This window comes from Biomphalaria glabrata, chromosome 11 (genome assembly GCF_947242115.1).
Source record: "Biomphalaria glabrata chromosome 11, xgBioGlab47.1, whole genome shotgun sequence".
Taxonomy (NCBI): domain Eukaryota; kingdom Metazoa; phylum Mollusca; class Gastropoda; family Planorbidae; genus Biomphalaria; species Biomphalaria glabrata.
In genome coordinates, this window is record NC_074721.1 from 15,919,364 (window position 1) to 15,932,653 (window position 13,290).

Genomic DNA, 13,290 nt, shown 5'->3' on the forward strand with positions numbered 1-13,290 from the left:
ACACAACCATTTGTCACACAACCACTCATCACACAATCATTTGTCACACAACCACTCATCACACAACCATTAGTCCCACAACCACTTGTCCCACAACCACTTATCCCACAACCACTCATTCCACAACCACTTGTCCCACAACCATTTGTCACACCACTTATCCCACAACCATTTGTCACACAACCATTTGTCACACAACCACTCATCACACAACCATTTGTCACACAACCATTTGTCACACAACCACTCATCACACAATCATTTGTCACACAACCACTCATCACACAACCATTTGTCACACAACCATTTATCCCACAACCACTTATCCCACAACCACTTATCCCACAACCACTCACCCCTGAACCACTCATGCCACAACCATTTGTCACACAACCACTTATCACACAACCATTCATGCCACAATCATTCATCACAGTGTTGGTTGCTTAATAAAATAAATGTGTTTAAATAAATAAATATTTTTTGCTAACCTAATTTCTGCTTTAAAAGAATTAAATCATTAGAATACTAAATACAAACTATAAATTCTAAAACCATCTGACAATATTTAATGAACTGAATAACAAAAAACAACAAATGGATATCCCTCTAAAATCTGATGAAATGAATACTGGTTAAATATAGAGTGTAAATGACATATTTTAGCACTAACAGACTTACTTTTGTTCTCAGCCAAAATAGTTTAGAAAGCTCTATTTTATTACTCATTAAACACTGTCTAAACAGATGGTCATACACACCAAAGAAATCTGGCAAAACAAACATTGATATTTTTTATTGGAATGCATTTCTGTAACTCATGAAATAGAAAAAAAAATGTAACTCGCTTAGTTTGAAGTCAAATGTTATGAAATATTGCAATTACAAATGTCTACAATGTTTTTCTTTTTACATTAAACATATAGGTTTTTTTACCAGCTACCTACATAAATGTCACCAAGCAGTACAGCTAGAAAAAAATATTTAAAAAGTAAACAAAAAAGGAAAAAAAAAATGCTATGGGGAAAAATATATGCTGATGAAGCTAGACCAGTATTATAATTATTATTATAATTATAAAAGGAAGCTCAAAAAGTTTGTTTTGTTTATTCCACAAATAATTTACATGTTTCTGATGTTCTTTTAGATTTGGAGATAAGTATATCCTAGCCCATGCATCCCAAAGGACGACTGGGAAGGCAGTGGATAGGGTATGAACCTGGGACCATCAAGAAAATCCAATGTGTTTGTCACACGACAAGGCAGTCATCCGGATTTGATTTTCTTATGCCATTAGTTTGGCTAAATTTATTGAAGCTATTCATTAATCTTGGATTATTGAAATAATTCTCATCAGATTTATAGATGCAAGTGTTCTAAATTTTATCCCAAGATTTCTTTATTTATTTCCAGTCAAATTGGATTTTATAAGAACATGAAACTGCTAAAATTAATCATTACATTTCAAATTGTATCAATTAAAATAAATAAACAATTTCAGCACTCATAATTAACTAAACAAATTGACAATAAATGTTCTAAATTTTTAAATCACTATTTTACATATTTATCTAGGATTACCTACCAGTTTTATACCAATCTTTAGCTTTCCACAGAGTGTTGTCACTGAAACTCATTGCTCTCGAGTCTGTAACAATACTGGACATGACGCTTTCCTGACAACAATTGTGTAGACATAACCATGAGATATTTGTATACAACTTTCTTAATACATATTGCTATTTGTTCTTTTGACTATTCTATATGTTGAAAATTGCTTTGTTAATATACTTTTTATTAACAGGATAGTTTAAAATGTATAAGACTTAGACTGCTTTATTGATCCTTAAGGAAATTTGTTGTGATTAAAAGGACTCTTTTCTCATATAAAGACAACACAACAGAAACATACACATAAATAGAACAGAGTAAATAGAACAGACACAACATTCTTCTTCTTCTTCTAGCCAGCTTTTTGCTGCTGAGCTGTCAGCTCTTTTGCAGACTGTGCCAAGGAAAAATAGTGTGCTGTTTTCTTCAGTTGTTCAGCACTGCCGTACAGGGTGTTGGTTATGTTGGGCTGGAGTGGTAGTAGGGTCTGCCTAAGGTGGATTAGGAAGGGGCATTCAAAAAGGATATGGTTTACAGTTTCATAAGTGTGGGCGCAGTGTCTACAAAGGAGGAGTTGTGTGGGATTTATTTTATTGAGATGATAATTTAACAGAGGTTTATATCCTGTCCTTAGTTGGACGATTGTAGATTGCTCTTTGCGGGGGAGGAAGTTAATACTGTCCAGTTTGTTAGGCATAGTCATCTCTTTGTACATGGCTCTGCCTGTGTTTCCTGTTGCCCATTGGTTGAGCCACAACATAAAGAGTTCATTCAGCAACTACACACAGGCATCTTGGTCCTTTTAATGTTTTCTGATCAAAGGGTGGTGTTGATAAAGTCTGACCGAGTAAGGTACAAACCAGTTTTTGTACCGCTCTGTTCTTGTCTTGATTGACAGTAGTCGCCCACTTCACGACGACTTGACGTAGTTATGATGGAGTGGGTGGCCATTGTCTTCCAAGATTTTCCCAATTTATCTTATACATTTTTGTTGAAAAAGTTCCTTTAAATATGGTGATGTTTTTTTGCGTGTGATTTTTGATGAAATTGAGCATTGACATATATACACCCAATTTCATCAGTTATAGTGCTTTTGAAATGACTCAATATGTAATCTGAACTGAAGACTGACATGAAAGCAAGTCAATTTTATAATAAATAGGAAAAAAAAAGAAAAATAAAATATTTTGAAAAATACTTCACTTTGAACATTATACAAGATCAATGTTTTGTTTGAGTTGTGTCCCTTTTATTTAAACTCAGTGAATAGATGTATTCTTCACCAAGAAACTAAACTAACAATATTATTGTTCTACTAATCAGAGTAGAGCCATATTACAGCCATAGACATTTCAAAACTTACATCTTCCTGCATGACTTCAAATGTTCCTATTCTAATGAAATATTCAATAAAGTTGATCCTATTGAGTATGAAAGCAGACTGAACTACAGGAAGACTTAGATTTCTCTGAAAATAAAAAAGTGCAAAATATTAGTCTAGAGAGCATTTTGAAGCAGACAATATACAGTGGTAAGTAAAGTAAAGCCCCCCCTTTCAGACCTTGTTGTGTACAGAGCAGATGATGTAAAGTGGTAATGCCATTTTTTTAAAAATAACTTCTAAAATGAAAAATGGAGAATTCTTTATAAAGTACACATCACATCCTAATCAAAATTAAGTTGTGTGTGTGTGTTTGTTGTTTTTTTGTTTTTGGGGGGGGGGGGGGGGGTAAGGTGAATCTGCAATGTAGAAAAAAATAATAATGTTGGCGCTCACAGACTTAAAAAACATTACAGTCCAAGATTCGATACCCCAAGATAGCTGATGTGCAGTAATTTGGCAACATAAAGTTTACATTAGCTGAAAACTCAAAGACAAAACATTTTTCATATGCCTTTACTGTACCATACAAACCATGGCATAATATGACAGAATATAGCTCCAGGTTAAAAATTTGTGAATTGTGCTATAAAAAAAAAACAAAAAAAAAACTCATTAGCTTCCTACTATGTGCCATGACCTTGAACCTGTAGAGCAACCATCAGGAGATCACAATACTTCAAGTTCTAACCTTTTTTTTTTAATAGTTTAAATTTGAGCTAAAATTTGTTAGAACAAGTAAAGTCAGTCAGATTATGTTGACCCCATTTGATCAATCACAGCCACAGATAAACCTTTTGCCATCTGTCAAATGTAGTAGTAACTTTGGCTGACCAGACCAATCCTTGTACTGAATGAGCTAAGTCACTACAGTGACCAATAAAATTGTGAAGACTGAATAGTACTGATGTCATGCTGACCTTATGAACGTAGCAAACTGTTTAAAAGCATGACTTTTGAAAATGTTTAGATAATGATGCCATGATTAAAACTTACTTGTTTTTGACCAAAGTCTGTAAAAAGATCATGATAAATGGAACAAAAGAGACTAACTGCTATAAGCTGATGAGTAATAATTATAATAATAATAGTTATCCTTCATTACAGTTGTTGTCAAATACATGGGAAATGCACAATTAGTGGATTATTTATTCCTATTTGAGTTTTATGTGGGTTGTTGATTTTAATGAAAACAAAGTGACTTATAGATGAAACGATAACTGTCACGTATCAATTTAAATAAACCTAATCTAGGGCAAAATAAACCTGAGATTTAGTTCACGCGCTGGAAAAATCCATGACGTCAGACATACAGTGATAGCGTGACATCTTGAGGGTAATGATGGGATTGGTTAAAGCAAGCGTTTAAGAGGACTTAAGGAAATGATTTGGAATAGAGTGGGATTTATTTTTTTTAGTTGAAATAGGACCTAGTTTAGTTGTGGAGAAGATTTCATAGAGATAGGACCTAGTTTAGTTGTGGAGAAGATTTCAAAGTGATAAGTCATACATTTTATTTGTTGTGAGATTAGATCTAGTATTAATTGAATCTACTTTATTATTGAGCTTTGGAAGAAGATATTCATTTGATACAGTTTTATTTTGTAAATACTGTACATTGTTGTGATTCCTAGTTATTGAATTAAAAATCTGTATTTGACTTAAAAGGAATCTTCATTTATTGAATCTCTAAGACATATTTAGATCTAGAGTTATATGTAAAGAATCCCAGGCACATCACAGTTACAACATATTAGCACCTTCGATGAATAAACATTTTCAACAACAAGAAGAAACAAACTGTTTAACTGTGGTAATAATAGTAAGTGTAATATGAATAAACACACTAGATTCTAGACAGGAACCACAAATTCAAAATTCTTTCCAACTGTTCTGTTGCCTCATAGAAATCCTATCATCTTTTATTTCTAGATTTTGCTCTAAGCATCAAGCTAAATGACTTTATTGTAATCCACAGAACTAAACTGAAAGAATGTAAGTGATAGTCATGCAAGTGTAATTTTTTTTAGTCAATATGTTAGTTACACAGTACTTACTGACGTCTTATCTTGCAAAACATATTTCTTAGCCACATCAAAGCATCCCAGTTGAACACACAGTTTTAACAGTTTCCATTTTTTCTCTGGGTAAACTGGAAAAGTTCACAATAAAAAATTAGTGAAAAATGAGTGTTTTAAAATTTTTATTAAGTAATGTTCAGTAATGGCACACTAACAATTTTGTTGAACATAAATAAAGCATCCCTTGATAATGACCTCATTCTTTATTTGTCTGTAAATCTTGGCCACAAACAGCCAAATTCCCAAGTGGACATAAAGCCAAAGCCATAAAGAAAGAAATGAGGCTATCACATACAGATAAGATAAGTAGAACTCAGTCTCTTGGACAAAGGTTACCAAAGTTAAATTGTGCTGAACACGATCATATGTCCGACAAAATAAGAAATCAATTTGAGTTCTCCGAGCACTGAAAATACATAATTGTCACTGGAATTGGACGCTTGGCCTCTTAGACTGACCACATACTGATCTAACATTTAGCCATATTTCAAATGAATCATTATGATTCCTACACTAAAAATTACCTTTTAATATAGACAATAAAATTGTTCTTCCCAGTCCATAGTCAGCTAGGGTCAAGTCTGGCTCAAAAACAGATGTAATGGCACACAAAGTCTTATAATCTTGCTCAGACAAAATCACATTTTTAATGACAGAACCAGCATTAGAGTGTTGTTTCACCTGCTCCCTTGAGTTGAAGTTTTCATCATCACTATCTTCAAAGCTTTCTTCCTCTGATTCTTCTAATTTCTTTAATTCATTGTTTACATCATTACAGCTCCTGAAACATGTCGCAAAACAACATTTAAAAAAAACATTTTAATGATAAAGTCCATACATCTATAAAAAGAAAAAAGTTAATATATAAAAAATTAATTCCTGGGTATCAAATAAAGAAAGTGGCAAACATTTTTAAAAGTCAATACTACATATGAACATAATGCCTAAAATTATTAGCAGAGATGCCCGAGCACATTTAATCCTAGAGTCTTACCATTTCTCATCCTGAGCACTGGCTAATATGTCTGCCAAGCCACCACTTCCCTAAAACATAAATAGTAAGAAATACATGAATAGTAAGAAATACATTGTCAATCTAAAATTGTTTCATTCTCATTAAAATGAAACAACAGGAAAAAAAAAAATAAATGGATAAGTAAAATTCATTTTTACTAGCTGTGACCTGCTTATAGTCTAATCAATGTTGTATAAGTGAAATGTGTGTGTATAAAAATCTTATATTAGTTGGACATTTAATTCACTTGATTAGATTTTTCTAGAATTGTTTTATAAATGCTTAAGAAGTATTTCTTATGAGTGTTTCTGTCAATATACCATTGGAAATTAACAGCCATATTTTATAAGAGGCTTATTGAGTTCAAGCCTTTCTCGCTGACAGATAAAACAAAATATGCCTGCATATTGGTTTATTGTTTCACATTAATCTTGTGAAATACCATTTTTATTGGAATACCACCTATTTCAGTCTAGGCATTAAATATACTTATTGCACAAACAAAAGGCAAATATGACTGGCATGTCAAAATTATCAAAAATAATGAACATATGAAAAGTGCTGTAGTACTCTACATAAAACTTACAGTAATGTTTTAGAATGCATAAGAGAAAAATTGTCTTGCCTTTAAAAGTATGACATTAAATCTTCTCGGCTGACTTGACTTGTCTTGCCGTACAAGTTCTAATAATTCTCTTACAGTCCTGATATCTCCATTTGAAACAATTACACTCTCAAAAAAAGAGTCATCATTACCTAGTTTATCAGACAACAGACAAAATATGTAGGTCAGAAAGGGTTGTACTAAAGATTTTAAGTATCATAAGATGAAAAAAAAAAAAAGTTGTGTAATATTATTTTAGCAAATAAGGCTACTGGCTTTTCATTTTTTTTTTAATAATATATGTCTTATATTTTAATTAAGCTGTCATTATTCACACATATTTATTTATTATAATTACCTACTGTACTTTGTTGTACTCTATTTTTTGATCTACGTGTGTATGCAAGGCGCACTGAACTGTAAGTGAAAGATGGTGGCCACAAGGCATTGTCAGAGTAGAACTATTTAAGAAAAATAAAAACTTGAAACATTGATATTGCTAGAAAAGATCAATTTAAAAAAAGATTATATGGCTTACCAAAGATAGGCATTTCTAATCCATTCAGCTCTTAAAAAAAAAAAAATAACTTAACACTGGAGAAACCAAAAACTGTTTGTATGAGACTGTGACCTACCCATTTTTTAACATATTGTTTATTCACTGCTATCAAAATTGACAAAAGCTTTTGATTGGTATTAATACTTAAAGTCTTTATTATTTATACTCTATTGTACCTCAGAGGGCTATAGATATTAAAAGTAATTAATTGAAATGGGTGAAGGGGGCAGAGATTTATAACTCATGATAATAATTAAGGCTTAGCTTCGAATCTGAAGATGAATGAATGAATCATAAAATCTGATGATTTTTTTTTGTCATGTTGCAATCAACTCATACTTAAGATGCTAACCAACTTTTATTTATAATCATATTTGTTCATGCTATCTCAAATCCATGATAACCATGTCCTAGTAAAAAAAAAAAACAACACTATATATCGTATTAGTTATAGAAGTATTTATATTAATTCTACCTAGCAGGTCTTACAAGCTCCTATGTGCTTAAGTCCAAGCGGACATATATGTGGGAAAGTGGTTTATCAAGAAGATGGTTTCTGTGCTACCTTTAGGCACTCAGTAAAACAAAAACTTGAAATCTTGAATTAAAAATTCTTATTGTACACTAGGATTCAAACTCACACCCCATCAGGTGGCCAAGGATTAATACTGCAAATTCCTTTTAAAAAAAAAACTTAAAGAAAAGTGCTTCAAGCACATTAGCATAGATCTCACCTTAGGTTTCAACTGCTTTGGTAAGACATATGGCTGATTCGTGCTTTCAATTATATCTGTACCTTCATAGTCACTTACAATCCAGGCACCTTGAAATAAACATAACCATGTATGTATGGTAAGCATTATTTCATTTCCAATAATATACCCACAGGTATGGAGATATTAGTGATTTGGTTCTATACATTTCTTTTTCAAAATATTTCTTTACAAATTGTTAAATCTATAAAAAATATGGTTCCACTTAAACCAAAAATTAAAATAATACAATAGAAGTATGAATTAAAATTGGAATACTGACCAATATCATCTACTAACTGGACTAGTCTTCTCCTCAAAGGTTGAGGTAAAATGATTATACCACCTTTACCTGATCAAAAGAAAAATAAATTATAGCCTACATTAAGTTGATTACAACAAGCCTTGATAAGAAACAGATTTTTATAACGGTTTATAAAAATGTTTTTAAGGTTGGTAGCAAAATTTAAATAAGCAGATATTTATCTTTATAAATAGAACATTTTGTATCCTTTCTAAAGAATATTTTATTAAATATTTGAAGGCAGAACAACATTGCTATTTGAAATAAGAGTTTAAACACAAGTCTTAGCACCAGGCTTTTATAAAGCTATTTTTGAAATCCACACATTTAGCATTTCCAATTTAGCATACACCTATTATTTACACTCATAATAAATTCAGAAATATTAGCTAATAATATTAGTTATGACTGATATTTTGACTCATAAAAATAGCTAGATAGAATTTATCTATTTATCTATGGGTTAAAACCAAACAAAAAAATGTAAAAAAGCAAAGAATTCATTTTAGGTCATGTGTGGCATCAATAAATATCTACTCTAAGGATCTAAATATTATTTTTAAACAAATAGTTTTTAACAAGAGGCCTATAAAAATATAGAAATCTAAAGGCTATATCAAACATATTTTACAATTTAACTGATACATCTTACAATATTGAGCATTTTTAGGCATTGACTTGAATGCACTTTCATAATAGACTTACCAGTATAGGAAACACAATATTCGAGGTCCGGAAGTTCTCTGTTACCATATAATGAAGATTTGTCCTGATCTGGGGTTCCTAATAATCGAATCATTAGCTCTGGTCTATTAAAATTGAAGGCGTCAAGTACATCAGATAATTTTGAGGTGTTTTTACTTATCTAGAAGAAAAAAAACAACAATTTTTGAGAATTGGAAGTTAAAAACAAAGGTTGTTTTTTTTTTTTGTAGGCTTATAATATAATACAACTAGATCTATTGTCTATAGTAATAATATAAGGACTAGATCTATATGACTATAATGACTATATCATTATGTATATCTTGATTTCTATGTTTACAATTTTGACTAGAAGATCACAAGAACTATATAGATCTAGAACTATAGGCCTAAGGTCTAGAATAGAACTATATAGCCTATAGAGTATTTTAATTTTTAGCCTCCTTGTACTTGTAGGCTTATAAAATAATACAACTACAGAACTAGATAGATCTAGAATGTCTAGATCTATACTGATACAGTATGATGAGTATGAGTATACACTAAATAATACACTGTGACTATAGTGACTATACTGTACTATACAGTCATAGACATAGATCTAAGTGAGACTAATCGTCTAAGTGACTCTAACTCTAAGTGACATAAATTAAAAGATGATAAGTCATAAGTAACTATCCATACCCTAGATCTAGATTTAAAATTTAACTATCTTATAATTTATAATTATAATCTTACTTCTTAGTTAAACTTAGGGTATGATCATGTTTGACTGAGTTAGTTAGATCTAGACTGAGATAGATTTTAAAAAATTAGATACTAGATCTAGATAGACTAATGTAATGTCATGACATGATTAACTTAATTTTCTTAAACTAGGTTACTTGATTAATATATTTTTAAAAAAAAATATTAAATAGGTATACCAAATGGAATCTAGACTACAGAAGAGTCTTAACTATATTAACTATACTGTATACAGTACTACCCAGTACTCTATATAGGCGATAGGGAGGCCTACCCTATCTATAGATCTAGATATAGACTCTAGATCTAGATTTGGAAAATCCTGTAGATATAATCTTAACAAATAAGAACTTACATTTGAATCGGATGTAACAAATTTCCTTTTTTATCTTTCCATACTAAAGAGTTTGAGTTTGCTGCCAACAATGCTCTGTAGAGTAAATTATTGATTGTTATTATATTTTAGCATCTTATTATCTACATTGCATCTGGACATGCTAGAGTCTGAATTTCAACCTAAACCTAGACTAGATTTGGATCTAGAATCTAGATAATTGTTTTTATAAGTAAAACAAAAAAAATAATAAAGTGTGCTATTTTAGCCTCTTAGGTCCGGCTAACTAGGCCATTATTAGAATATGCATCCTCTCTTTGGGACCCCTCAACTCAAAGAAAATACAAAGAAACTAGAACAAATACAAAATAGAGCAGTGAGATTTATAACAAACGAATATTCCAATTTGATATGAGCTACACTATTATTAAAATCACTAAACTAGTCGATGACCTCTGGAATTTAATTAAAAACCATCTTAAAAGCATTATAGAAAATCATATACCAACTAAATACACTTCAAACAAAATAAATAAATGCTGGTTTAATAATAGACTAAAGAAGCTTTGTAAACAGAAGATAAACCTATATAAAAAATTTAAAGAAACTAATGCAGAAAGAGTTTACAAAAAGTATATAAAAATTAAACACTTAACCCAAAAAGTAAGCAGACAGCTGCAGAGTGAATACATAAACAATGTAATATCTAAAGATAACAACAAAAACCTATGGTCATACATTAAGTCTAAGAAAATGGAAACAACAGGCATAGCGCCATTAAAAGATGAACATAACATAATACATAATGATAATGAAACTAAAGCAAACATCCTAAACAAATACCTTGCATCAGGAGACAAAGACATATTACTGAATTTGAACCAAGTAAACAACATAGAAGATATAGTAGTACAAGAAAATGGAATTCAAAAACTATTAGCCAACACCAAACCAAATAAAGCTTCTGGACCTGATGGTATTCCAGCTAGATTACTCAAAGAACTAAGCAATGAGCTAGCCCCAGTGTTCAAAATACTCTTTCAGGCTTCACTTAACCAGGGCAGAGTACCAAAGGACTGGAAAGAAGCTAATGTCACCCCCCTATTTAAAAAAGGAGAAAAATCTGACCCAGGAAACTACAGACCAGTATCACTTACCAGCATCACATGTAAAATCCTAGAACACATAATTTGTAGCAACATCATAAACCACTTAGACAAACATAATGTCCTCACACCATACCAACATGGCTTTAGGAAATATAGATCATGTGAAACACAACTAATAGGACTAATTGATGATTTTTCAAAAGGTTTAGATAATAGTGAACAAATAGATGCTATCTTACTAGATTTTTCTAAGGCTTTTGACAAAGTACACCACCATAGTTTGCTTAAAAAATTAAAATATTTCGGCATTAATGGTTCACTGCATCAGTGGATTAAAGATTTTCTGATAGGGAGAGAACAAACTGTAATAATAAATGGCTCTAAATCAACACCGATAACAGTAAACTCAGGTGTACCACAAGGAACAGTATTGGGTCCACTACATTCTACTATTTTTAATTTACATAAATGATTTACCAAATTGCATTACTTCAGGAACAAAAGTCAGATTATTTGCAGACGATTGCATAATATATAGAACAATAAAAACAACACAGGACACAGATATTTTACAGAGAGAATTAGATGAATTACAGAAATGGGAATCAAATTGGAGCATGTCTTTCCACCCAGAAAAATGTCAGTTGTTAAGAGTAACAAAAAAACTAAAACAAATTAATTCCACTTATCTTATTCATGGCAAACCAGTAATACAGACTAAAAACGCAAAATACCTATAGGTGAGGTGTTATAATAAATGAAAAACTGTCATGGAATCCACATATTGATGAAACTACAAAAAAATCAAACAAAGCATTAGGATTTATTAAAAGAAATTTCTATAAATCAAATAAGAACATAAAACTAAAATGTTATTTAACCTTGGTTAGGCCAATAATAGAATATGCATCCTCCATTTGGGACCCCTCAACTCAAGAAAACATTAAAAAACTGGAACAGACACAAAATAGAGCAGTGAGATTCATAACAAACGAATATTCACATTTGACTAGAGTAACACCTTTAGTAAAATCACTAAATTTAGAAAGCCTTCAGGACAGAAGGCTCAAAAGTAAAGTAGCAATCATACATAAAACACTGAACCATAATCTTCAAATACAAAAACAAAATTTAATAAAATACTCTGAAAGACACAAAGATAAAGGCACATTCCTTGTCCCATATGCTAGGACAAATTTGTACAAACACTCCTTCTTCCCTAGTGCTATTAGAGCATGGAATGGGTTGCCTGAGCTAGCCAGGAAAACCAGTGACTTGGCTGAATTTAAGTCATTGGTTAATATGCATGACTAAATGCATGACGCGTAGGACGTAATCATCTTCTTTTTTGAAGTAACGTCTGTATTATATAAGATAAGATAAGATAACGTTGAATCAGAATTTTGAAAGGTCTAGAATATCATGATGTCGGATTGTCACTATCTTTTCTAGTTTACGAGATCTAAACGGGGGGAAGGGGACGGGGACGGAGAAACAGACATTACCAAACCAATAGCGTCTATTCAACTTTCGGGGGGGGGGGGGGCGCAAAAAATATTTTTCAAACACATCCAATGTTGTTGTTGTTGTTGTTGTTTTACAGCAGACCCATTTAAAAATCATATCTTATCTTATACAATACAGACGTTACTTCAAAAAAAGAAGATATTTACTTCCTACAAGTCACGCATTTAAGTCATGCATTTTAACCAATGACTTAAATTCTGCCAAGTCATTGGTTTTCCTGGCTGACTCAGGCAACTCATTCCATGCTCTAATAGCACTTGGGAAGAAGGAGATCTATATTTTGTATAATCCAGATCATTATACTTAGAGAGGGGATAGAAACTACCATATGAAGTTGATTGAGGGAATGAAATATGATTATAAAGTTTGATTGTACTCTGGGAAACCCAATAGATGGAAACTAATTCAAAATATAATTGTGATTATGAAATTATAAGCTGTTTTAATGATCCAAAAGTCTTTGTGCTATTATGTTTATATTGTGTCATTGTTTGTTGTGAATGTTTTTATGAGAAAGTACTTATAAGGAAGTGACTTAAAAAAATGAGCCTTCAATGTCTA

At 31.4% G+C, this 13,290-nt stretch overlaps 1 protein-coding gene across 1 annotated transcript in view; it reads right to left on the reverse strand.

Moving 5' to 3' along the window:
* LOC106054884 (uncharacterized) overlaps window positions 1-10,121 on the reverse strand; it is a 44,722-nt gene extending 34,601 nt beyond the window's left edge. The window contains exons 1-12 of the mRNA XM_056003574.1: window positions 10,034-10,121; window positions 9,013-9,172; window positions 8,287-8,355; window positions 7,986-8,074; window positions 7,051-7,153; window positions 6,714-6,844; window positions 6,068-6,117; window positions 5,598-5,854; window positions 5,050-5,144; window positions 2,975-3,079; window positions 1,586-1,676; window positions 682-770 (exon numbers count right to left, since the gene is read on the reverse strand). Of these exons, the coding sequence (XP_055859549.1) occupies window positions 682-770; window positions 1,586-1,676; window positions 2,975-3,079; window positions 5,050-5,144; window positions 5,598-5,854; window positions 6,068-6,117; window positions 6,714-6,844; window positions 7,051-7,153; window positions 7,986-8,074; window positions 8,287-8,355; window positions 9,013-9,106 (1,173 nt within the window). The 5' untranslated portion in view covers window positions 9,107-9,172; window positions 10,034-10,121. The remainder of the gene's footprint in view (window positions 1-681; window positions 771-1,585; window positions 1,677-2,974; window positions 3,080-5,049; window positions 5,145-5,597; window positions 5,855-6,067; window positions 6,118-6,713; window positions 6,845-7,050; window positions 7,154-7,985; window positions 8,075-8,286; window positions 8,356-9,012; window positions 9,173-10,033) is intronic.
* Between the last annotated feature and the right edge of the window lie 3,169 nt (window positions 10,122-13,290).